This window comes from Amblyomma americanum, chromosome 3, assembly GCF_052857255.1.
Source record: "Amblyomma americanum isolate KBUSLIRL-KWMA chromosome 3, ASM5285725v1, whole genome shotgun sequence".
In the NCBI taxonomy this organism is placed as follows: domain Eukaryota; kingdom Metazoa; phylum Arthropoda; class Arachnida; order Ixodida; family Ixodidae; genus Amblyomma; species Amblyomma americanum.
Window position 1 is genome coordinate 221,314,460 of NC_135499.1, and position 26,822 is coordinate 221,341,281.

Genomic DNA, 26,822 nt, shown 5'->3' on the forward strand with positions numbered 1-26,822 from the left:
CGCACCAAATTGTAGCAGACGACGGCGCTGAGCTGCCGTTTTATCCGCGAGCGCCCTCTGTGCTAGTAAATTGTTGTTTATCATCATTGCCATAGGTTTATTATAGAACTTCTCTTATTTATTTATGATTAAAAATAGGACCAGACAGTGATAAATTAACACTTAAAGTCTTACAAATAAAATTACGCCACCTATTTTTGTTGTTTACAAAATAACAAAAACAAGCACATGCGACAGACATTCGCAAATCGGACTTATTATACTTCCAGGTGGAGCAATATTTAGTGATTTAGTCGTTAATCAGGGCTTTTATCAAATACGGATGAGCAGAACTTTTGGCTTTGGATTTTCTGCTGCAGTTCGAGTTGCAGAAGCCGCCTACACAGAAAGCAGACGTCAGGCATGTGTCCGGCACTTCCGCGGAAGCTTTGAAGTTGGCGATTTCTCTGGTTTAAAACCTTGTCACCTTTGTCATACATGAACCGCATTCAAGGTAAGATATTCACAGCTGAAGTTTTTAGGCACGCGCTTTGGTGGTTCACTGTACAGTTATACGATCGGATGTTTGTAATGCAGCTTTCTTGAAGGCCTTCTTACTAGAAACCCACAAGCATGATCTGGAAGCTATTCTCGCGTCTGACGATGAGAGACGTCATTACTGCCTTCGAGTCAAGTAAGGAGCATGAATTGTTTCGCACGTTGATACCTTAGAAAGAATGCTAAAGCTCCGCACCACCCGGTGCTACCGCGAGATCTGACACTTGACTTTCTCTTTTGTTTGGCAGCGGAACAACCCTCTTCGATGCTAGCGTGGAGTTTGGAGAGTCCCTCCTCTATGACCCTGTGAAAACTCTCGATTCTATGAACGTATCCGTAGCTCTGGCATTGAGGGAAACCTTGGATGAATGCTCACTTCAAGACAAATACGTGAGATATTCTTTGCAGGAGGTGCTATCGCTCTGGGTGCTGTTTAATTGTGTTTGTTATTCACGATGATGACGCACGTCGCGCAGGAGCGGCATGTTCTTTAGCCTCAGTTTTCTCAGTGTGGCCTGTGACTCTAGTATAAGCTCAGCATGCTGCATCATGTAGGCATTATTACCGGTCTAGTAGAGATGTGTTGTCTAGTAACATTTCTGTAGTAGCAGGCAGCTGTGATACATATGCCCAACCTGGCATCTGCTGTGAAAAGATGTGCAGCGCCCATTATGTCGCTTCATTTTCGCCGCATAAATTTGCATCTTTATTTCCAGTGCTTGAAAGACAATGTCCACCTTCGACTTGTAAACCTTCCTCAGTTCATCCAGAGAGCTACACTGCCAAAATGCAAGCACGTGTCAAGGTTTCTGGCCATAACTGGTAATGTCCTGTGTTTTCCAACATCTGGAATATATTCCAGATATTCCAGATGTGGAAATTTTGATGTACTACAGTGAGCTTCTTCTTGCCATGAGAGCATTTTACTACATCATTTTTCTACAGTATATCAGTGCACTTTTGGAAATAGTGGATTCACTTTCGAAAGCACTCCTGAAAGTCTGCTTTCATTAGCTTTGAAAACTTGTCCACCATAGCACAGAAATGTCTTTTCAATTCATGTAGCCTCTCCCAGGCATCTTGGCCTTGATTCTGGGCCCAAATAGCCAAAAATCACATAGCATTGGATCAGGTGAGCTAGTTGGAGCCTAGAAAGCACTAAATGCCAGAAATGCCATTGAAGAGTGGAGTTCTCGTTGCACAATAGGCAGGAGGCGAAGGAACCATTTCCTCATCCTACGTAGACTAAGGATGGCATGTTCTCAGATGCTTGAAAACTTTATTGAGGTATTTCACTGAGTACGTCTCGGCTGTGGCCAGCTGGTCTTCTTCAAGTGAAATGGCAGCCACAATTTTTTCCTGCATGAAAAAAGTCATGAATATGACTGTTGAATTTCATTCATTGTTTTCTTGGTAGTGGGGCTCAGTTTTGAGAACGGACCATTCTCTGCTGTTTCGGTTCAGGGCTCAACTTGAAAAACCATTCTTTGTTGCCAGTGACAGTTTATTACAGTGCTACTTGTATAATGGACGCTCCATTTTCATGACATTCAGCTTTGGCATTGGTGCAGAGCACAGGTAGATTGATCTTGGAGCCCCTCTCACTTCTCACACTCTCCTGATCTAGCGCCACAGCAGCACCAACTATAATACACCTATTTCTGCTGTGTAATGGCCTCATTCATCAGTAACATTGTAGTGAGGAGGGGTCCAGCTGACAATGAGATTCGGATTTTCCAAAATGGTTGCTTGGTAATTTTCTGAAGTTTGGTGCTTTTCTTTTCTAGAATTTACTGAAAAAAGTCTTTGCGAAGTCCACAGCAGCCTGATTCCCTTCTTCAAAAGCCAAGAAACCGAACAAGCAGATATTTTTGTGAAGGAAAGTTTACCACTGAGGGTTTGGTCTTTGGAATGTTTGTGCCTTCTTCAAGGATTTTTGGGCTGATTTGAGTGTAGTCTTTCGTAATCTTTTGGCATGAGCAACAGTGTCAGCCGAAGTTGCCATCGTGGGCCATCTTTTGTGGGGCTCAGTCAGTGGTACCAGTTTGTCCAGCCTAATTTAAGCAAACCGTTTTTAGATGGTCCTCATAGATAGATAATACTCAGAAGGAAGGAAGGTCACTGGCAGAAGAAAGACACATGAGCTCTGTTCTTTTTGAGTCTATGGAATAATTTATTTGTTCTGCATAGCAAAATTTGTTTAGTACTTCTTTGTTAATGCCTGGAGAGAACCTGGACACAGTAGCTCTTCTAATCTTTGCTGTAACTGTAATCTGGCCCTTTTTATTGCTTGAGTCAGTTCAGTAAGGTCCAAGGTGTTGAATTAGAATTTTGGGGCTCAAATGGGTTTGGCCTTGTTTCATTTTCTGTGTGACGTCAGTATGCTACCCAAGAAAGACGAAGTTATATCTTTTTCTAGATGTCACGACTTGGCCCAGTTGAATGTAAAATCTGCAGCAAAGTGTTTAGACCAAATAAATGACAACCATAGCTGTGATTGTTAGCATGCTATGCTTTTTATCCATTTAAAATCTAAACAGCATTTTTGTTTATTCAGTTTGATTGGCTCCTACAGTATTACTTCATGTTAAAATGGCTTTCAGAGATGCCTCAGTCAGGATGATCACAAATTGAACAAGGGAGGGGAAAGCCTCAGGGTGCTTGCCAACATTTCAACAAGAGGGCTTGTCTTCGTCTCGGCAAAGAACACTTTGTCTAGACAAAGACAAGTCTTCTTGTTGAAGTGTTGGCAAGCACCCTGAGGCTTCCCCCCCTCTTGTTCACTTTGTGATTGTCAAGAACCAACTGCCTACCCTCAGTCAGGATGAGATAGGTATCAGGTAATTATTAATAGTGTAAGATAGGAGTTAGCTTTTCATGCCTAAATCTCTTCAGTAAGACTTCTCATTATGTCTGAGAAAAAAAAGGAAATGTAGAGTGCATTTCCGCAGCAACCGCAGCCGTAGCCTAGCAGTTTGGTTGTCTACCTCGGCTGCGGGAGTTGGCTGGTTCAAAACCCACCGCCGAGTACCCACAGGTTGGGTACAGGCGCACCCCGACATAATGATGGTTCGTTCGTGGGGAGCAGTCCTGGGAGAGGCTCCGTATATCCTGTAACAAGGTAACTATGTGGGCTAGTTGGTGTATTTCAGACATAACTTCACCAGTGAAAGCACGGGACACCAGGAGAAGAAGAACACAGGACAATGCTTCTTCTTCTCCTGGTGTCTCATGCTTTCGCTGGTGAAGTTATGTCCGTATATCCTGATGCGTTTGTGAGAGCACCCATCCTGTTTCGAACAGCAGCCTGAAAAGGTTACGAGTTGTGTCCATGTATTTGTCTTTGTGCTGCCATAATGTAATGTTCGAACCAGACCTGCAGCTTAACCAAGCCTTAAACTAGTTTGGAACAGTTTCATCTGTTATTTTCAGTTGAGGCTCAGTTTCAATATGGCAAAGCAAAGTAGGTTCAGTTCGGTTGCAAGCAAAATATGGGTTAGGTTCTTGTTTTTGGCTAATTTCTGGTTATGCTTCGACACCCTCATTGGGCCGTGAGAAATAATCATCCACTGCACAAATAAAATTCAGCTTTAATTCTGCTATGTTGTATTTTTCATTTTCTTCCTCATAGGAACAGTTTTGAGAATGAAAGGAATGAAAGTGCTGGAGCACTCAAGGGACTACCTCTGCTCCTCATGCGGCTACTCATTCACTGTCAAGGCCGATTTGGCCATGTTCTGCGTCCTGACAAAGCCTACGTCGTGCCCTAACCCCATTGGTTGTCGCAGCACCAAGTTTGTGCCTTCTTCAAAGGGTACTGTTGTTTATTTACTACTGACCAGTTGGATCAATTTGTGTTACTTTGGTTGCTTGTATAATTCAGCCAGCATGAATGGATATTAGTATAGCAGTTGTTTCCTTCCAGTTTAGTAGCTGTCTATTTTTACATCCAAGTAGTGAGTTAGGCCATATACACGATTGTGCAGGATGAGTAGAAATCACATAAATCAGAGATGAAGAATAGCACTGGCCGACACTGATCTTGTCTTGTTTTTCTTATTTCATGTTGTTTTTCTTTATTGTCATATACCAAATGACCCAATGTCCTTTTGCTAAATGAATGATATTGTCATGTATTTTTTCATGGATGCGAGCTGGCTCATTTGCATGGCTTGAATTCGTCTTTGATCATCTATTGTTACCAAACCAGCTGGTGGCCATGCATGACCTTTTAATGCCTTCGACAGTGCCCAGAGCCACTTGTAATGATTGATGGCAGTGATGTCAAAGGAAAGTGTGCCATGCTCTGCTCTATAGCATTTGCATATATTCTTCATGGGAGCAATATTTTATGAATTGTTGGGAAATAAAGTTGTAAGAATCAAATCCTACTTTTCTTTCCTTGCTGGAAATAACAGAGTTTTGCTTTTCATTTTTTCTCACTTCTTACAGAAACAGACTTGTCCAAGTGCAGAGACTACCAGGAAGTATTAATCCAGGAGAAGGCCAATAACCTTGTGCTTCGCAATGTTCCTGGAAGCATGTGGGTTGTCCTTGAAGATGACCTGGTCGACTCTTGCAAGCCTGGGCAAGAAGTGGTTGTCAGGTAGACTCCTGCAGCACAGTCTTGGTCCTTTATACGATTCCTTCACAACATCTAAACTGTGTGAAGAAGATATGTAGGTCTATTATGATTTTCTCCTGCAAACAGAGGAACTGACCATTAGTAATTTTGAATATACCTTTCAAAACTTGTACACGTACGAAATGCTGCTGTCACTACCGTTATTTTGTTTTTTAACGTCACTCGGAAAAGGGATAGTCAGTTTACAGCAATGTTAGCCATTTGGTCCCGTGTTAAGCACCTGCTTCCTGGAACGATTTTGCTTGGAGAATAAATTTAGTCTTCAGTAAAATGAGAACATAGGCCATGATTCTCCCTGTAAACATCTCCAGGTATTCCTTTTCAAAGCGGGGGAATGTGGTTAGTACTTTCATCGACTCACTTCAGTTAAATTCATCTTCATTTTGTGTTGGCAGAAATGAGGGATGCGTCAGGCTTTTCCTGTGTCTCATTTTGTCTGCACTGGAAGTTCTTGCCATAAAAAATTTTAAGGATGATTACGATATTCCCTAATGCGAAATTTGAGCGCAGCTTTGTCTGCTTCGGCAGTGCGAATGGCAGGCTCCTCTCAAGGGTTGCCGCCTAGCCTCTACTTCGGCATCATGAACTCCTGGGTCCTCTCAGCAGTGGCGATGAGCTTGTGCTTCGGTGGCACGCTTCTTGGATTCTGGCGTCAGCGGCGCTGAGCCCTTGATCGGGCAGCTCTTTTAGCAGCAGCACTAGACGAAGCATTTCCATCGTTTGTGTCGTTCATTCTTCGAAAAGCACTGGCTGATACTAATTTTTATTGTATTATATAAGCAGACAGTTTATACCAGGAAGACAAAGCTTGAGTGGCATCGCCTACATGGACAGTCTATTGCATGCAGCACATTTCGCACCACCACCCGTCAACAGAGCGAAGCGTGGTGCAACTGCGAGGAGGCAGTGTGTGGGTGCACTTAGGCGTGTGCCGTCGCAGGCAGACAGACCTCTCCTTCCCTAGCCACGCAACCTCCTGTCATTCAGTGGCGATGAACAACAGCACATCACTCTGGCGCCATCTATGAGCGAGCGGCAGTACTCTCGTTCTCTCGGTTACACCTCGGTTACAGCTAGTGCTACATTATTTAAAATTTAGCCGAACCACAAGAAAGTTTCATGACAACAAGACATGAACATAAAAAAGCTTGCATGAGAGGAATTTGTATGATCGCAGTGAATGGACGCAGTTGGCACAACGCTCTGTGCTGCAGCATGTTGGCGCCTTTCTGTGGCAAGTGCAGGAGTCTTCGCAGCTTTTGCTTTTGTGCTATAGCATCAAAGGACACTACAATGGTTGACGTTTAAATGCTGCTCAAAAGAACAGGATACAGCAAAGAAAGCACAGGAAGAGTAGTGCACACCCATTGCTGCCACTTGGTTGTTTGCGTGACAGCTGCCGCGTATCGTGAGCAAGAACAGCCGAGAGCACTAGCAACGCGAGGCAAAGAAAAGTCTGTTTTCTAGGTCAATGGTGGCCAGGCAGCCTGAGAAAGGGGATGCACAAGAAGTCTCATGGGCTTCCGACACTTCAACTCCCCCACTCTCGCACCTCCCGCACTCTTTCCACTCTACGTGTAGCAAGACACTGTAGCAGTGTTGCAGTGTCATGCTACACATCGTCTGCGCGAGATGAATGTCACCCTGTGTGTGTGTTGTCTCCTCTGTAACCCAGACCACCCAGACAATTCATTGTATTATGACATCATCACCCTCCATTTGCACCGGAACTATCCTTTTACTTTCCCTTTTTTTCCTTCCCCTCTGTGGACTAGCAGGCCAGGGTCACCTTACCACAGGCAACCTCTCCTCTTTTCCTTTCATTAAATTACTTTTTCTCTCTCTCTTGCTAGCTGTGGCAGCATTATCAACACACTCATGAAATGTTTCTCAGTATTTACGAATTCGAGTAGGGGGGGTGTTCATGACTAAACGTTTGCTAGGTGATTTCATGGACATTTTTTTTATTTAGTTTCCATTATACATTGCCCTTTTGAGTCTTTGCATGGATACTGCATGTAATCAATACCTACATGCGTTACAAGAAATTGCAGAATTTTCTCAATTTTGCTATATCCATGTTTTCTCTCTTCCATTGCTTTTCATGACAGCAGCTGCAGCAGTGAGTGCATAATGAGAGTACATATTTACTTTACAGCGGCATTCTGTCCTCACGTCAACATAAGTTCGTCCGTGGACAGCGCCCCGATGTCAACTTTGTCTTTCATGCACACAATATCGAAGTTGCTGAAGAGCAGTCTGCCTCTCTGGACATCACTGCAGAAGTAGTAAGTCCACCTGTGTAAGGGCATGGCACTTTGTTTCCTTTCTTTTTGACATTGTTTCCCCTGGCAAAACAGTCAACAGGACATTGCAGTGCTGCAGTCAGTTAATGCTTTCTCATCTTATCAGATTTGTTCTCTGTATGCGACTGTAGTTTAATAGCTAATCTAACTACCTATGCCAAAAGGCTTGCACCTTCATTTTAATGCTCATGTTAGTAAAACATCTTATTGTCATGCATGTGTGCATTTACTTTTTATAGGCACTAGGCAGCATATCGATTTTGCGAGCGAGAGGTGTGTGCAGACAGGACACCGCATGCAGCGCAAGATGTAGCACTATGTTATAGATGTTTTATTTCTTTCTGCATTTTCACTCTTACTGCCCAAAAACATGCACCACAAATGCTTGTGGTTCCATTCTTTCATTTGGCCACACTGACATCTGTCCATGCTTACTAAATGTCCTCTTAGAAGAGCTTACATATCCTTGTACGGAAACTCAGTTAAAACACTGAGGTGAGAAAATTGATATCCTTAACCTAGTGGTGGAGCTGATTTGATTTCATAACAAGCTCAGAGTTCGTGATCATACTGTCTAGGAGTGGTTTATGTCGAGGATGGTTGATATAAGCGACGGTACAGATCAGAATGTAGCAGTGAAATTTAAGAGCCTTTACTATGCATTGAAGGTCTGTAACTGTGTTTTGATTCCAAAGACACTTAATCAAAGCTTGTCTGTTGTCAGGAACATGTAATCCTTTCTAAATTATCAAACCACCATTCCTGCTCATGGCTGCTGCTCGTTTCTGAACAGTTTTTGACCACAACATTCTGATATTGGCATTTCAATAGAAATATAGGAATGATGACGTGCTGCAGGGCTTTTTTATGTATGTGAAACAATGTGAATCTTTCCAAGAAAATTTCCACTGCCTTAGTTTGGCCGCTGCTGTCTGGTAAGTGTGAATAAAATCAGAATAAACATATTTATGTTGGCTGTAGCCTGTCTTAGTAGATTAATAGCAGTAGCATTAGTGAAATGAGGACCTTGATGCTTTCTGGTTTCTTGACCGATAAGCATAAATCAATAAGACGGTTGCCTTACTGCTTCAGTTGTTTTTGCATCCCACCACTCATTTCATGCAGAAAAAGGAGTTCAGAGAGTTCTGGGACGAACACAAAGACTGTCCACTTGTGGGAAGAGACCTGATCCTGGCAAGTGTGTGCCCCCAAGTTTATGGCCTATACCTGGTTAAGCTGGCAGTGGCCCTGATTCTGGCTGGTGGCGTTCGGGTGAGTACTGTTTGTTGCTTATTCGGAGTGATTTGTTGTGGCAGCATTTCCCTCCTTCCCTTAAACTGCTACGGTCTTATATTTCGTTTTGCAGAACTGTTGTTTCTAAGTGATCTGAAAAACCGTTTATCTATCATGTTGGGAACATCTCTCAACATTAGCCCTAAGCTTAAAGTTTGTCAAAGAGCTGAATCATAAATTTCTATGATGTTACCCTGCTGAATTTTCTCCTTGAGCCACATTAAAACTTCTTGAGGCAATACAGACCCGGAAAGTCTATTCTAATATACAGCAGACAAGTAGGTAAATGCTGATAGCTTCAGCAAATCCTTTGCAATTAACTTCTCTGTAGATGACTACTGAATGTCTGCACTTTTTCACATCAAGCACAAGTGTTACACAAAGTGCTATTGATGCCATACTAAGAAAAATAGAAATGAAGTGACGGTTCAATAATTTCGTCCACTGTGCATAAATGAACTCCTTGGTGAAGCAGGTGTTCTTTTCCAATTGATCTTATTTACATAGCAAAGATGTCACCTGTAGTCAGCTTTGTTTCTGTGGGTTCTAGGCTAATCTACTTTTATGCGCTGATAACCTTAAAGGACTATAGATGCCAAATTTTAGTTTCGTGTTTTCTTCTTTCAACTTATGTGTTGGACATTAGAATATGTACATGAATCACCTTGCGACATTCTCCCAAGGCCGCAAAATAATTTATAATTAAATTTCTTCTGTCACGCTGTTTCGGTTTCATCAACTGAACGACAGCTGTGATGTGTAGTTGGCCTTTAAGTAATGTGACTCACGCAAAAAACTGCAGTATAAACACTCGTACGGACTTTTAATTCACTACAACAATTAAACCAGCCTGCTTCAAGAGCTGGAAAGATTACAAACGACGTATCAGCAGTTATATTGCTGTTTATTTTGTGCCTCACATGACGTAAAGGCGAACTGGATGTCACAGCCATCATTTGGTCGATGAAACTGAAACAACATGAGAGAATAAATCCAATTATAAATTATTTAGAGGTTGTAAGCGAATATCATGGGATCATCCATGTATTATAATTACTAATACGTAATTTTACAGAGGAAAACACGCTACGAAAAATTTAGTGCCGGTAGTTCTTTAACAATGGGCATAACGAAAATCGTTTATTCACAATTCTACATAAGGTTGGCTACCACAGCCTTGTGAGGACTTCAATAGTTAGGTGTTATCTGTCATCGAGGCCCAAGAAAAACATTGCGTACTCTTGTTACAGTCACAGCTGATGTACCTTGTGACACGTGTTTGGCTATGGCATCACTTTTGAATAGCTATTATGGTTATTAAATTGCATTTCAAAGCATTTAAGCACACGCTTGGATACATAAAGAAGCTGCTTTGCTTTGTTTGTATCACTATGCCGTTCCTTTGTGAGAAATATAAACTGCATGAACACTTTTATTTTTCAGCACTGCGACACAAGTGGAACTCGAATTCGTGGCGAGTCTCATTTGCTTCTTGTTGGGGATCCAGGTAAGTGCTGCAGCCAATTCAAGCATAGTATGGATCATCAGTTTTGCTTCAAAATTTCACGTCTTGCTCAAAGCCCTTAGTTACACCAATTTCAAGACTCCCCACAGGCTCCATGTTTACAAGTATGGCAGACTACTGGTTCAGTATTGGGGGATCAACCTAATTTTGCGTTACACATTGCAGGAAGCTGCCAAAAGCTGGAAACGCCGAGAGAGCAGCAGGTACCAACATGTCTGCTAGCCTTCAGAAACTTCTCTCAGCTTGATATCTTAATTTTGAAGCAGAGTTTTGTAACTTGCATTAAAAAAGAGCTCTGGTGTTTGTGCTGTACATTGAGGCTTGTGCTCACAGCTACTGAGCAAGTGTGAGCTAACAGCTCAGTGGATAATTAAAAACTGGAGGCTTTCCATACGATGGTGATGTCTAGGAAATCATAAAGATTTGAGATGATGGCAACAGCATAGTCTCTGCTAAAGATGACTGCTAACATGAAAACAGCTTCAAGCTCCTTGATTTCAGCCTTGGTTCACCAAAACCGAAACCTTTAAAGGGAAGATTGGCGCAGCATCAAGTAAAAAGGACAGCAGGAGAGCACGCACAAGCACATGTCCCTTTAGCATGTCTGACCAACTTGCCCAATCCTATACGCTTCCAAACATTTGGCAATGAATGTTCCAATTCTGAGCTCAGCAGATGTTCCAGCAAATGCACCAAAGAAACATAGCAAAAGGTTGAGCAAAGATGCAAAATTTATGCCAAATTTTGTAGCTGTGTGGTGCTTTGGTTTGGCTCTAATTGATTTTTTAAGTTGTCCTAATCATTAATTCAGTATAAGATCCCTGACTTTGCTACATTTGCTAGTGTTAGTGGTGGGCAAATTGGTGCATTACTTTTTGAAACAAAGCGCCGGACAGATAGACAGGGACAAGGCACTGCATCCTTGTCTCCGTCTGTCCAACTTGTGCTATTAATACCTACTTCATGCTTGAGGCCCCTACTTTTCTGCAGTACTTTACATTTTTCGCAGAATTGTGTTTTAGTGGCCACATTTTCTTTTTTTATGATACTGTTGTGTTTGTGAACATCGGTAGGAATAGAATGATGAGAGTTTTATTATTTTACTTGTCTGAATTCTCTTGAAAAGTAGAACTTGGTAATGAGCGAAGTTCAGCCGGTACCTTGACATGCTTGCTCCCCCCATCCACTCATGCAGGATAGCGTGTTAAAGGGCTGCGACTCTGGCAGCAACATGCTCAGACTCCTGTGAAGAATCAAGATACTGGCGCCTGTAGAAGGCATTATTACCGTATTTATATAACACGAGTTTTTTTCCTTGAGTCATCTGCTTTAGAAAGACCTTTGAGGGGCTTTCTACGAATATCACTTTTCTACGAAGCTACAAATATCACAAATTGTTTTCACTTTTCTAAGAGATGCCCACAGCGAGCTCGCCCATCAGGCTCGTGAGCTGTCAGGAAAAGCCAACTTCTTAAAGTCCTTGGGCTGAAGCGCACGGCATACACTAGTGGGAAAGAGTTGCTGGAAACATGGAAAGAAAGCGGCGCGGTCCATTGAGAAAGAAGGCAGTGAAAGAGCCGTGAGAAGCAGGGAAGGAAAAAAAGGGCGAACGGAACACGAACCAGCAAAGCAAGAAGCAGTGGTACGGCGGCCACTGCTGCATGAAAGGCTTTTTTGGTCATTCATTTCATAAACAGGACTACTGCTTGCAGTCGCTACTTTAGCTAGTGATGAATCGTGCAGGCTTACGGCACACAGCAATGAAATGTAGTATAAAAATGAACACTTCTTGTGCGGTGGCCATTGGTAGCACCACTGTCTTACAGTACCGAATCAGTGGTGCATACAAACGGCGATAGTTGGGCTGGTGTTGAAGAATTTGGGAAATGGGCCAAAGTGGAGCACCGCAGGACGTTTGTAATGTTGGCACTGTGTGCAGCTGGCAACATACGTCTGTTTTGGAAAGTATCTTGGGTCAATAAAAGCATTCTTAAAGGGGCTCTGAAACGCCTTCCAAGGAGATCACATTAACTCATTTAATCACTGCACTGTGTTGTCATGAAAACCAGAGCCAAATAATACTCTTCTACACTAAGCAGACGACCTACAATCACGCGTCAAAGTTGACAAGCCCTTCCCGGCGACATTTTCATGCTCGCGCACTCCTCCGTCCCCCTGTCTGCATAGATAAGGTTAGAGGTGGCCATTGGCTAGATTCTTTCAGACGTCAGGCAGCTACTGTGGCCGCGGCCAATAAGCCGCTTAGCTCCGGTGGGTCGGGAAGCTCCGTTCCCAGAGGGAGGGGGAAGGGGGGGGGGGGGGGGGGGAAGTCGGAGATGGAGCGCCTACCTTTTAGCGTGCAAAAAGGGACGAGAGGAGAGGGAAAGGCGCGAAGACGCTGAAATTCAAATTTTAACCACAGATAACTCAGCTTCTACAAAGCGCATTTAAAAATTTTTGCTGGACACTATTCGTGAAGCGGCGTGCTTCAATATCCCAGGCATGCCGCAACTTTATTACAGCCCCCTTCACAGCCCCTTTAACCTCAGTTGTGTGTCCAATTGGATCCTAGATGCCCAGAAGCAGAATCATTTTGCATGACGTGAGAGCTAGGGGAACACTGGCTATTTGGAACTATGAGCAGGAAGCATTAGTTCAATGCGTAGCACTTTCCTTCCACAAAAGACCCTCATGCACTCCCCATTAATCAGCTAAAATGTGTTCAGAATGCTCCCATGATTTTCTTTTCAGGCATCATTGTGGCATCAGGCTTTGTCTCTACCTTGATTTTGTGTTGTATGCACTCTTTGTGTTGTCTTTTTCCTGTTCTCACAAAATCGTTTTCTATCTGTGTTGACAGGAACAGCCAAATCTCAGTTCTTGAAATATGCAGCAAAGATGAGTGCCCGTTCAGTCTTGACAACAGGGATTGGAAGCACCAGTGCTGGACTCACTGCAGCTGCAGTCAAGGTAATTGAACACCCATGCCTGTTGGTAGTTCATCCATGAGCGTTTTGCTAGCTCTGCCAGATAGTGTGCAAACACTAAAACAGAGATTCGCTTTATGGTGCGAGGAATTCCTGGCTTTGTCAAGCAGCGGAACCTCGCATTGCTTCCATAAGAAGGCAATAGACCCTTCTCAATCTTGCGTGTGAACTTCTTTTTGAAATGACATTCCTGCAGTGGTTCAGTGGCATTGCCATTCAGTGGCATTGCCATAATTGCCCATGTGCTGTCCAATGTCAGTATACGCTAAAGAGCCACACACGGTCTAAATTAATCCAGAGCCATCCACATACCACATGCTTTTTGCAATACTTTTCGGCATCTCTTTATGTGAGTGCTGAATCAGTCTAGCTAGCACTTGGCAATAGGTACACTTGTACAGTACTACACACTTCTTGTCTTTGTGTCGATTAATATAAGAGAATTACTGAGGAAGTACTGTTACTGGTGTCGTTTAGTTGACGTGCAACTAATAAAATCTGAGATCAAATAAAAAGTCAATTGAAGCGTAGTTCTGAGTCATGGCAAAAAATTTTGATCATCCAGCCAGTGTCTAACAAATTGATGTTGAGCATTGCAGCTATGCAGCTCAAAGCCGTTACTCTCTCTTTTTTTTTCAGTTTATTTTGCTCCATCTTGTACACACAGATTGAGGAAGCAAAGGTTAAAAAGTGGATTTAATATTAAATACCAACATTTTTCCTTGGTAGCAAATCTAACTATGTTTGGAGCTTAGAAATGAAACTTAATGCTATCTTGGTAGAACACTTGTCAGGTTTAAGAGGCACTGAGGACAACTTCATCCAGTTATTTTTATCATTAAAGATTGATTCTCTGGCTCTTTATGGCTACGTCGACATTTTATTGGTAGCAAAACATACATTTATCGATGAGCAGTAGAATCTCGATGCTGCTAAACTCACGGAGTCATGAAAAAGTTCACGCTATCCAAAACAAACAGCATTTGTACATACAAGCATGAGAAATGCAGCTACACAGCTATGTTTACCACTGGTGTGATTTATTTATGGTCGTACGGCCACAGCTCGCTACTCACAGTGCATACAGCACGACTGGCGATCGCGACGTCAGCAAGAGAGAGAGGGAAAAAAGCACTTTATTAAAGAGCCACATTTTAAGTGCTCAAAAGATCCTGGGCCTGGAGCACCAGGGCACGCTGGTCATCCAGTTGGTCTGACACCATCCAGATACTCCAGGTAGTAGGGAGGTGAGGAAGAAAGGATTTCGAAGGGCTACTGGGCACTGAAAGAGACAGTGCTCCAAATTGGCACAAGGTGAGGTGCAGTTTGGGCAGGAGGGGTCAGACCGCATGTGAATGAGGTGCAGGCATGCTAGGGTAAGATGGGCGTTGGTCTGAAGCTTACAAAGAATATGAGTCTGGGTGACGCTGAGTTGATGGTGGGGTTTGGGGAGTGTCTGAAAGAAGTTAGGGAGCTGTATGTAGTGTTCCTTAATGGTGCGTTTGTAGCACAAAGCGTCGTCACAGGTCAGGGGGCTTGATAAAGGGATCACAGGTGCCAGGATAAGAGTTTCGTGAGCGAACTTGTGAGCCAGCTCATTGCCTGCAATCCTAGCCTAGCCAGGGGTCCCCCTAACTGTGCCCGTGGAGAGGGAAAGAGTATGAAGGGCTTCAGTGAGGTTGTCGCGAAGGTCTGCAGGAATTGTGTGGTTTTGGTGACATGTGTGTCGTGCGCTGCCACTCACTTCTCATGGTGGGTACCACACGAATAATGATCGCAGTATCGGCAATGTACGGTCAGCGCTTAGTGCTCAAGGGCATGGTTGCAGCTTTTTTACGAATTCGTATCATCCTGAAAGTTATTCATGCTTGCTTGCTGCTAACGAGGTGGTATATATGGAATATGTGCTTCTGTCTGTTTACACTGAACATGCTGGGAGAAATGTTTTTGCACTGAGGAGCCACTGAACTTCGTGCCATTGAAATATGTGCTTGAATTCTGCAGGACGGTGGAGAGTGGCAGCTGGAGGCTGGGGCCTTGGTACTAGCAGACGGAGGTATCTGTTGTATTGATGAGTTCAACAGCATTCGTGAGCATGACCGGGGTAGCATCCATGAAGCCATGGAGCAGCAGACTATCAGTGTTGCAAAGGTGTTGTGCCTGTATTTGTTCTCATCATACACTGTGCATGCATATCTTTATTTACCAGAATACTGGACAGTCTCCAGGGCTAAAAGTTGCTGCCTACAACTTGCTCAGGGAAATTAAAAATCTGGTCACGGTTTTTGAAGAGCTCACAAGTATTTCCAATCGGCGCACCTTTATGAAGTTTTTGTCATGCTTAATATGTATAAATTGAACTTCGATATAACAAACACAGGTAGTATTATTGCCTATATTGAACTCATCCTAAATATTTTTATCAAACTTGCGCAGTTTTTACTTCATATACTGAACGTGGTTGATGTGGGTATATAGAACCTCCCAGCGTCAAGCGTGCCCGCTTGAATGGCAGCCATCATGCTTTGCTGCACTTCGCAAGTGACTGATGGTGGTGCAGCAAGCGTTTGCGCCATGGTTCATGCCTTTATCTCAAACTCTCCACAGTGCCATGGAAGATATAGTGTAATGGAGGGCACCTGTCAACAGCGCCCAGGAAGCAGCAGTGCGCACGATGGTAGCATTGCTGCAACTACTACCCTGCACTCACGTCAGCTGTTATGGAGGCGATGAAAGCAGCAATAGCTTTTGTTTTGGCGGAGCATTTTTCACATGGTGCATCTCTAATACGAGGCAGTCACCCTAGCCAGTGTTTGGCCTGCCACCATGGCATGCTGGCATGTTTTGTTTGGGGAGCTAACCTAACTGGCATTAACCTAAATGCAGCCACCGGCAACATGCGAGGAGCACAATGTCTCAATAATATGTTTGGATCTGTGATGTGTTGGGAACTGATGTGCTGCATTTGTTGAAGCTGAATTTGTGTTTCATTTTTCATGCCCATTTCAGGCAGGGTTGGTGACCAAGCTGAGCACACGATGCTCTGTGTTGGCAGCCACAAATCCTAAGGGTTCCTGTTCAGCAGATGGGGTAAGAAGGCAGTCATTTCTTCTTTGCATAGGCTCAGAGCAAAGGTGAGAAGGACTGGTCGTGCTAGAGCCGTCTGTGAAATGCCTTGTTCGAATGTACTTCACTGCAGAGCTTGTGTTGCCCACCCAGTGCAAAACTTTCTAAGCAAAACTGCCCTCCTTTTGGCTGTGCAGTTAGCAATGTGTGAACAGCGTGCCTCTTTTAGGTTACATTAATTTAGCTTTTTCGATGTTAGCTATCAGGAGCTGGATGTGGCTCTGAAAGCGAAATGCAGCTAGCTTGTGCTGAGAAGCCTTAGGTTTTCAAAAACAGAGAGGGACCATTAGCTTAAATGTTTTGCAAACTAACTCTTGTGCAGTACAAATTGGGTTTGCACGTATTTTTTTAATGCGATAAGCTTTAAAAGCCTCACTGTCGAGAAAATCTGGTCTCAGTGTTGTCGGGATCAGCGTTGTGAGCGACAAATCACGGGCATGACTCCGGCAGGTGGTGCCCAGAGAGCAACCTAGGAGGCAGACGGGCCGCCTAAGTCACCTGACTTTGCGGTGCCACCACAATCTGCCTACCGTAGCAGATGGCTTTTAAGTTAATTAAATTAATGATTGGTCGCTCGGGAAGATCAGCCTGGGTCATACAAGGCCCACCGCTGGAAGCACCTGCCATCGCAGGGCAGTGGCGCGTCACTTAACTGCTGCACCTCTGCACCAGGAGTGTTATGAAGACTCGTAGAAATCTATGAATGCAAAGTAGAGAATGGAATTCTGCATATATGGGAATTAACCCACTACGCTATCGCATCATACCCTCAAGGTAGAGCTTAAGTGTCCCCTCCAATTTTCATGCTTTGAATGGATTTAGCTATTTTGACTACTGTGCTGTGTTAGTCTGGCAAAATAGGGGTATGATGAAATACTAATGGATGCAATAATGGACGCATTGAAGACAGTGAAGTTTTCCTTCAAAGCAGTGCCAACGTATAGCTGTGGCAGAACAGTTGTGGTAATTGAAGAGCTAACACTGCTGTAGAAAATTCAAAAGGAACTTTAGTCTTATAGTCATTTTCTGTGTTCTTTGCCAGATATACCAAACCTTACCACCCTAACACAGGTTTCTTGCAGTGATGTAAAATATGCTGTTATTTTTTAAAATTCAGACAGGTATAAGGATTATTAAAACTACCTAATTTTTTATTTTTTGCATAAGCAGTACATACAAGAAAAACATTCCCCCCCCCCCCCAAAAAAAAAAACATAAAGGATTCCTCTTCACATGTTTAGAGTGGGAAAAGCTTAAACTTACAGTTAATAGTACCTTTAAGTATCTTTAATAGTTTTAACGATTTTATAGCACTTTGAAATTCAGTGTTTGTTATGTTGCTGTGATAGCATCTTATGTAACTAGGTAGCCCTATCTAGAAAATATCTGATAAAATTTAGTATCTCTCGCCTGAAACTTGTCTTCTGTTTCATTTGGCCGTATCTTCGTCGGGACTTACTTGCATGGGTGAGTCATCACTCAAGTTGCGCGATGCTTGCTCACTCTGCATGACACACAGGCTGTTTTTCATAAACACACTATATTATTCAGTTCCCAATTTTCTTCTAAGACAACTCGGTGCTGATTACTTCTGGCTTTACAGCAGTGCTGAATTTACTAGTATTGCAAAAAGAAAGGTTTGATTGGGGCTCAAGAATGAGCAACAGGGCACATATTTTACAGCCGTTCAAGAAGCGTCAACTTGTAGGAAACCTTTGAAAGCTTCACAGCTGCAAGTGATTCTAGGCTTCATTTCTCTTCGTTTTAAAGGGCCACTGAGGACTCCGTCCAGTTGTTGCTCTCCATAGAAATTGGTCCTTTGGCTCTTTCTGGCTATGTTGACAATTGTCTAGCACCGAAAGACGCGTTATCAGCCAGAAACTTCTTACCAGTTGATTCAAACTCATGTCATCCTTACTGGAAATTACAGGTTGCCACTGTTTTGAAGTAAATTGCTTTATAGCATAGCCTCTGGGATCTGCTCCCAAAAATCTGTGTCGACGCACGCATTTTGATTGAGAAAGCAGCCAGTAATGCCAACAGCTGTATTTTGTTTTCTTATCTCTTCTAGCTCATAAAAGCTCTGGTTTTGATAAGAGTGGTCTCTGGGATTAAAATGCGGTACCGTATCGGTACAGGCCAACTTCTATCTGTCCTTTATGCTCCTTAAAGTCAGTACTTGTAGTTTCCTCTTTCTAACTGGCTGCCTTGTAGCTTTTTCCACCAAGCTGCCATAGGTGGCAACTTGAAGGGACACCATTGCAGTAGTCTTAACAAATTGTATTTAATCTGTTCTAAGCATTTCTGCAAAAAAAAATGGTAGGGTTTTAACGCAGTTAAACTGAGTAGACATGCGAAAGCAGGTGTTCATTCTTCAATTGGAGGGGGCACTTAAGCTCTGCCTTAAGGGTATAACATGATATCTTTCTTAATGCCCATATATGCAGAATTGGTCATTCTTTACTTAGCATTCATAGACGGCGGCGAGTCCTCATACCACTACCAGCGTAGAGGCGCAACAGTTAAGAGATGCGCCAGTGCACTGGTAGGTGACTTTCCATCACAGCCACCTGTAGGGACTGTGCGACCCATGTTGCTCTTCCCGAGCAACCTCTCACACAGCTGGCGCGACGCTCCTCTAAACTTACCCAAGTAACTTGGGTAAGCTTGGGTAGTAACTCGGGTTGCTAGGCAACGGCACAAGATCATATGTACATACAGTGACAAGATTGTCGGTGTTGGTGAGCATATGAATGCTTTCACACTAAAAGAAATTGGCACAAACATTTACTAAATCCCGAATTAAATGCATTTATTTAATTTCAATGAATTTTGTATTACATTGGCATCATCCCCACTTTCAGTCTTTCTGCCACTGCCTTGATTGGCTCTGTCAGAATAAATCCTGGATAATGATGAGCACCATTCTGTACATTGTTACTCCAATAAGACATCTACTTAGCCACAATGTCATGTCTATAACTACATAAACAAACCTGACTTGCTCCCAACATATTATTACATCTTCCTTCTAAAGCAGTTGGAGCAGGTGAACAACTAGCTTTGTCTAGTTCGGTGCAAGAAAAGCTATAAATAAACTACATATGGCATGAGCTGTGTTGCAACATTCAACTCATTAAAAATTTATCTTTTACTTTACAAAACTTGAGAGCAGCAACTTACTGGCAGTGGAGAATATTTCTTGAGCGATGCCTATCGTCTTACCCATTCGTTTTGTACCATGTGGTAACAACCCTGGCAACTAGTAAGTCTATGACACCTCTGTGCATAATAAGCTTACTATGCCATTGTAGGTATGTGAAATTTGGCAGTGAGGGTGGGTGCTCCATCATGCTTTGCTCAACATTGTGAAAGAGCATCGTGCAACCACGTGTCTTCTTAGGAACTGGATGTGAACACTGGCATTGCAAGCCCTCTGCTCAGCCGATTTGACTTAGTTCTTGTGCTGAAGGACTCCCACAATCAAGACTGGGATCGACTGGTCTCCAAGTTTATTCTCCAAGGCCAAAACCCCGTTGGTGAGTAAAACCAACCTCACTGAGCTGACATCTATGTCAAAAAGTGCAGAGAATGTATGTGGGGTGGTTATTATGCCAAGCTTGTTTAGCATGAAGCTTGAAAGGTGAACTGAAGTCATCTTATCTATCAAGCAAAATGATTGCCTGTTCAAAGAGTGTTCAAAACTGTTTTGCTAGCATGCTGCAGGTCTTAGTTATGTAATATGTGAGCTGTTGGGATTCCTGATGAGGCTTGCGTCTCATGCGTTTTCATTTTCAGAGGAACGAGAAGACACAGGTTTCTGGTCCATTAGTCGAATGCGCTCCTACTTCTTGACCATCAGAGCACTCAGTCCCAGGTTGACTGGCGATGCCCAAAGGTATTAATTATTCTTTTGTCCATTCAGATTTGATGAGGAGAGAGCAACCTTGACTTTCAAGTATCAGTGAAACCATAGGCAGGAAGTGGTTGTTCAGCTGCAGTAATACAGTACTTTAAGGTTCAACCTTTGATCGCTTCAATTACATATCGGCATACCGTCTGTTTTGCCTTACCTTGGAGCTGCTAGTTTAGCTTCCAGTAATGCCACCCACCAGTGATGCTGTCAGGGATGCTACCTTCCACTAATGGTTGTACACACATCAGAGGTGTGCGGGTAACACTGCACCATGCTATTCAGGTTTGAGGAGGGCTATTCGTGCGATTTCTTGATATGCCGGTCATGCCTTGACACGGCCTCCCTTTGGGAGTCCATCTGAATTAACCAGTGCCAAATTAGCAGATGCCTTAGACTTACACGGCCATTGGTAGCGACCATGCCAGCAGTCCAAATTATCCGGATTTGTGAATTAGCAGAGGCCAAATTAAAAAGGCTTTACTGTACTGGGATATCCATGTTCAGGCTTTCTTGAAATAGATCAAGTACATTGTAATGTAAACACAAGCATAATAATATCTTATTCATGCTTTCATGAACCCACACGAACTCTTTCAAGGGCCTTCTAGGGTTGGCAGACCACTGTTCTAAATAAAAAAAAAATGATACATATATCTTTTGACGACATGAATCTTACTGTTTTCATCCTGAATGTTAAAAATAAGTTCTAGATTGTTGCTTGCACATTTTACATGTCCATGTAGTTTACACCAAATACTATAGTCGGATACAACTTAAGTCTGCAGTGAAGCTCCGCCCACATTTAGAACCGATGCACAGAATTCCTCCACGACAAAAACACAGGCCGTTGTTAAAACTTTTCTTGTCACCTAAACGATAAGCTAATCACGGAAAAACTGCTATAAGCTCTAGAATTTTCTTACCTGGCTTGTTTAGTAAAGTCAAACGTTAAAATGATGATTTCGTTTACTTTTGTGACTGGCTAGTGGAGTAATGCAGTACGCCGGTGGCCCAGTGTTAACAACTGCTGTGTTTTTTAGTTGTAACCTACCAAAGGTGCTGCATTGCTAGATGTTCCCTAATGATGCTAAGCTGCCGCGGTGACTCAGTGGTTACGGTGCTCAGCTGCTGACCCGAAAGATGCGGGTTCAATCTCGGTCGCAGCAGTCACATTTTGATGGAGGTGACATGCTAGAGGCCCATGTACTGTACGATGTCAGTGCATGTTAAAGAACCCCAGGTGGTCGAAATTATTCAGAGCCCTCCACTGCAGCATTCTTCATAGCCTAATTCACTTTTGGGACGTTAAACCCCTTTAAACCAAACTAATGATGCTGTACTTTGGCTCATCGAGCACTGTGCCTTGGTGAACAAGGGGACAGATGACCATGTAGTATTTTTTCTTTTTATTCAGGGTATGGTGGCCCTACGTGACCCTGTTGATTACCTAAAGACACTAGATAGCACATCCAGAGCAGGTGGGAAGGGCTGCAATGGGTGCGGTGCATTTCCGAAGTCAACGCAAAGAATCATGGGAAAATCGTCTGTCAGCTACTTCCGGTTCCAGTTCTCTACACGCCTGTTGCAGTGTTGTTGCTGTGCATACCAGCATCGTTTATCCACTAATTTATTTGTGCTGCGACATTGCTCATTGTACAGCATCATTGTAAGATCAGCACATGCTGCATATGTGCATGTCCTGAGCGTAGAAAACGATCCCGAAAGGTAAGCATGTTCTATCATAGTTAAGGGGACTATGCAATAAATTAATTGAGATTACATAAAGCAGACGAGAGATAGGCATTCGATCACCCGTCACCCCAGTGCAAGAATTTTTGAGCTAGCATCAACAGCAGCGAAGATGAAATGAACGGCTGCGCAAATCGGGACGCAGACAAGAAAGAGACACCACATGTGTCCTGATTTGCGCTGTCGTTCATTTCATCATGCACCAACTCGCCCCTCATGCCGTTATTCTGAAGTACAGAGAAGATATAGACGATTAAAAATTACGCTCCTCCTCTCCCCTCTCAACTCGTACACGAGGAGCACCCGAAAAAAAATTAAAAAAACAGCTCTGGGACTGGGCCCCGCCCATGAATACGTCATCCGCTGACGTTTATTTTGCAACTTCAAGTAATCGGTCCTAGCCCCCCAGCAGCAGCGTCGGCGGCGTGGCGGCATCTCTCCGGACTCTTCGCCTTCCTGGATTGCGGTGTGCGTCGGGTTTCTTTGCTTGTCATCTGTGGTAATTACCAGTAATAAATCCGGACCTCGAGGTGCGACTGCTTGCTTTTACAGCCGCGATGAGCATCGAGTCCTATGCGTGCCAATGAAGTGCCGTGCGAGTGGCTCCGGAACCGACAGAAGGAGGCGGCAGAGGAAAATTGAAACCATATGCACGAAGGCAATGCCCTGGCTCGCGCTTGCCCGAGAGGGTCGCGCGTTGACACGAGCAGACGATTTTCACGGCTACCGGAAGTGTGCCCGTGACGTCGTGGCTGCCGTGGCTCCAGCGAATGAGAGCGTGTGGTGGCCTAGCAACGTCATAGTCCCTTTAATATGCCGGCTTAGTTCTGTGCATGTGCTGCAGTCAGATACACATGCGTTTGACCTAGTTTAGCGCATCTGTTATTACCTGTTTGATTTTTCGCTGTAGTACTGCAAAGTTCTGCAGCATGTATAAAGGCTGCCAGTGGCCTAGCAAATTACCCATATACATGCCACTGTACATACAGCATGTCTCAACAAATTGCATTGCACACTCATAGGAGTTTACGCATTGCACTGCACACTCACAGAAACCTTCACACCATTTTCATTATTTTGTTTGCATTTGTGCAAGTTGAAACTGGATGTAGTGGTCGCAGACGATTTTCCCATGATCCTTTGCGTTGATTCTGGAAACGCACTTAACCCTCTGAGGCCAGGTGCACCAAGTGAGAGGGAAAGACTTGTAGTCTTCAAAGCAGGAAGCAGGACTTGTCGAAGATTTGTTCAACTGTTTTTTTGTCCCACCTGTGGTTCAGTCTTTATAGTGCCCGTTTTATGATCTGTATGACCCTGGTTCTGCCCTCAGATCCGGACACCTAAGGCCTTTTTTTCTTATTTGCACTTTTTGCCGGTAACTGATGCATTTCCAAACCTTTGATCTCACTGTGGCCGTTCAGTTTGAGGCTTCACCAACCCAAGCTGCCCTACAAATATTAACCACACTTGATGCTAATTGACATCTGCTGATTGGCGTTGCAGAGTCCTGCAGGAGTACTACCAGTGTCAGAGGAAGGTCGCTCAGCGTGATGCTGCCAGGACGACATTACGACTTCTGGAGAGCCTTGTTCGTCTCTCGCAAGGTGCAGATCTCTCATTTTTTTATATATGTGTCTTCTGATAAAAAGGATCTAGAAAAGTAAAATTTTCAGTGATTTCTAATTTCTGAAATTCTCGTAAAGTGAAGCAGTTTGGTTGGGTTCAAAGGAAATGAACAGTGGAGTTATAAGTAAATGTGGAGTATAAGTAAATGATGGCAGTTGGGATGGTGATGATAGCCTGCTAAGCCTCAGCAAATAGTTTGCATCTGTCCAGGCTAGTCATTCATAAACTAGTAGTTATCAATGTTGCATTGAGTCAGTAGCTGATCAGCACTACTGGATAGTAAAGTGTTGATGAGAGAAGGAACGTAACTACTGAGCTTATAAGCTCATTAGTTGACTATTGACTTCTTGTTGCCATAAATGCATTTTCAGTTATGCTTCTGAGCTTCTCCTTTGCAGCAGTCAGTGAATACCGATTGATAGGCCAGGCAAACCATATAGATGGGTGACTTGATACGGTTGTACTACAGCCAGCTGATCATAGAGTTCCCCATGAAGGTTTTTATAGTCTTAAGAATAGCATTAAGTGTTCCTGGGAACTAAACTTTGTCAAATATGAGGATTTTGTTCACATGTAACCTCAGTCGAAAAATATTAAAATGTAAATTTAATGCTCGTTGTTAAACTGGTTTATGGCATGATTTCATTGAATGGCTCCAGCCGAGTAGGTCTTATTAAGAGGTGACGTTGGAGTTAATTCGAGGTGAAAAAATAAATTTCCAGCTTGTATGTTTTCGGCATAACGCTCCTTTTATTTAGCAATACTGATGTCACCACTTCTATGTACAGATGAAAACCCGGACTGCATGCAATGCTCACTGCTTGCCTGGTGCACTTATGTAATGCTTGACATTACTTTCCCATTATAAAGTGAAGTTTGGTTCACAAATAACCATCATTGCTTTCAGTGAATCTGCTCACTTCTGTTTTTCAGTACAACTGTGGTATGCTTGATTCAACATGTTACATTGAAATTTGGAGTCGTTGGTTCATTGGTTGTGAAGCCATGTAGATCAGTAAACAAGAGACAAAGGCGAGACGTTGGCACATACAGCATAGCATTTTGAGTGTTATTGCCTTGTACTGCTGCACCACGGATTCACGATGCAGTGACCTCATGCTCAAAAATGTGTTTTTTGAAAGATTAGTTGGCCTCAGGTAAAACAACTTGTTGCATTACTCCCAATTTGGATTGCACTGCTCAAGCTGACCCCAGTCAGCATAGATCTTAATTTGAATGGTTTCATCTGAGAAACATATTTTACATGTTGTGTGTAGTTTAATTTTAACTACAATTCATCAGGATGATTCTTAGTGGGAGTCCAGCTAGTCCTTTTAGGAGAAAAGCTATATAGGAGAATATCTAGTCAATCAAAGCGGAGATACCGTATTTACTCGCGTAATCCTCGCACTTTTTTTCCCTGAAAATCAACGTGAAGTTTGGGGGTGCGATAATCATGCGGGGAAAATTTTCAAGCAAATGTTTCGGAGTGTTAAATGCAAAGATGAATGGGTGCAAGATCAGGATTGTCAGGCCCGCAATTGTAAATATAACGAAAACATTACTTTCAGGCGTAACTTACCTTCGTTATGAAAGTACAAGGTGAACGTAAGCTCAAGCTGCTAAAGCACTATATTTGCTGCGCGCAACCTCCCCGTCACTACTCGCGTTGCGTACGTCCTGCAGGAAATTCTACTCTTCATCAGAGTCCGTGTCGACACTGGAATCGATGGTTTCTTCATCTTCCAATGCTTCTTCGTCGTCCCACACCAGGTGGTCCTCGGTCGCATCCAGGGCGTTCGAAATTCCTGTTTTCTTGAAGTTTCTGGCCACCATGTTTACATCAATCATCCCCCATGCCTCTGATACCCAGCTGCACAGCAGCTCCACGGACGGTCTTTTGATCTTGCATGTTCACCTTCGGCCATCCATTCTGCGTACAGCCTCCGGACGTTATCTTTAAATGGCTTGTTCAAAGATACGTCAAGAGGCTGTAGCATTGATGTGAGGCCGCTGGGTATAACAGCCAGGTCCGTGAGCAGTTCCTTGAACTTCACCCGAACCGACTCTTGAAGATGGCCCCGAAAGCCATCAAGCACGAGGAGCGACGGAAAAAGAAGCGCTCCCGGTCGCCGCCCCCACACAGTCTTCACCCAGTCCACCATAAGGTCCGTGGTCATCCACCCCTTTTTTTGGACGCGCACGTGTATACCAGGAGGGAGCTTTCCTTTCGGGAGGGTCTTCCGTTTGAAAATGACGTACGGTGGGAGCTTCCGCCCGTCCGCCATCACGCCTAGCATGACCATGCACCTCTGTTTTTCGGCACCTGTAGTCCTGACGTGCACAGTCCGAGCGCCTGTCTGTTCGACTGTCCTGCTGCTGGGCATATCGAAATTCAGCGGAGTTTGGTCCGCGTTCCCTATCTGGGAGAGCAAGAAGTTTTTCTCCTGCCGGATCCTGATAACGAATCGATGGAAGTCCACTATTTTCTCTTCATAGGCTGCAGGCAGGCGCTGGCAAAACGTCGTTCGCCTCCTGAGCGAGAGTCCATTGCGCCGCATAAATCGTGTGTCCCACCCGTTACTAGCGCGGAAGTCTTGCACCGAGATGCCCTCCTTTCTTGCGATTACGAGCGCCTGGTTCGGTATCAAATCAATCGACACAGCACACCCATCCACTCGTCGAGCCTTGATATATTCCAGTAAAGAGGATTCGACGGCAGGAAATTTCCCAGTCTTCGGTCCACGGAAGGCCTGGCGCGTCTTACCAGTCGTCTTGAGTTCATCGTGCTGCCGTCTCCAATACCGGGCGCAAAACTCGTTGACGCCGAAGTGTCTGCTGGCGGCGCGGTTGCCATGTTCCAACGCATACTCAATAGCTTTTAGCTTAAAAGCAGCTGTGTAGCTTGCGTAGCGTCCCATTGTGAAGCGGCACAAAGAGCACGGTGCAACACGCAAACAAGGCAAACGAGGCCTACGAGACACCGGAGAGCTGGAGACACCTTCGCAAAATGGCGTAGCGGTGGTGAATGGATGAGCGGTAGCGGCGGTGGCAGCGGATGATAGCACAGTACCGCCGCCTAGTAGCACGCGCGCCCAACCATGGCAGTTAG

At 43.9% G+C, this 26,822-nt stretch overlaps 1 protein-coding gene across 1 annotated transcript in view; it reads left to right on the plus strand.

Annotated features, from left to right (window-relative positions):
• Nucleotides 1-222: 222 nt before the first annotated feature.
• LOC144126139 (uncharacterized) overlaps nt 223-26,822 on the plus strand; it is a 41,509-nt gene continuing 14,909 nt past the window's right edge. The window contains exons 1-15 of the mRNA XM_077660104.1: nt 223-493; nt 577-673; nt 786-927; nt 1,254-1,359; nt 4,169-4,351; nt 4,990-5,143; nt 7,341-7,470; nt 8,614-8,760; nt 10,225-10,288; nt 13,167-13,276; nt 15,298-15,444; nt 16,303-16,383; nt 19,823-19,958; nt 20,218-20,317; nt 23,588-23,688. Coding sequence (XP_077516230.1) covers nt 478-493; nt 577-673; nt 786-927; nt 1,254-1,359; nt 4,169-4,351; nt 4,990-5,143; nt 7,341-7,470; nt 8,614-8,760; nt 10,225-10,288; nt 13,167-13,276; nt 15,298-15,444; nt 16,303-16,383; nt 19,823-19,958; nt 20,218-20,317; nt 23,588-23,688 — 1,714 coding nt within the window. The 5' untranslated portion in view covers nt 223-477. The remainder of the gene's footprint in view (nt 494-576; nt 674-785; nt 928-1,253; nt 1,360-4,168; nt 4,352-4,989; nt 5,144-7,340; nt 7,471-8,613; nt 8,761-10,224; nt 10,289-13,166; nt 13,277-15,297; nt 15,445-16,302; nt 16,384-19,822; nt 19,959-20,217; nt 20,318-23,587; nt 23,689-26,822) is intronic.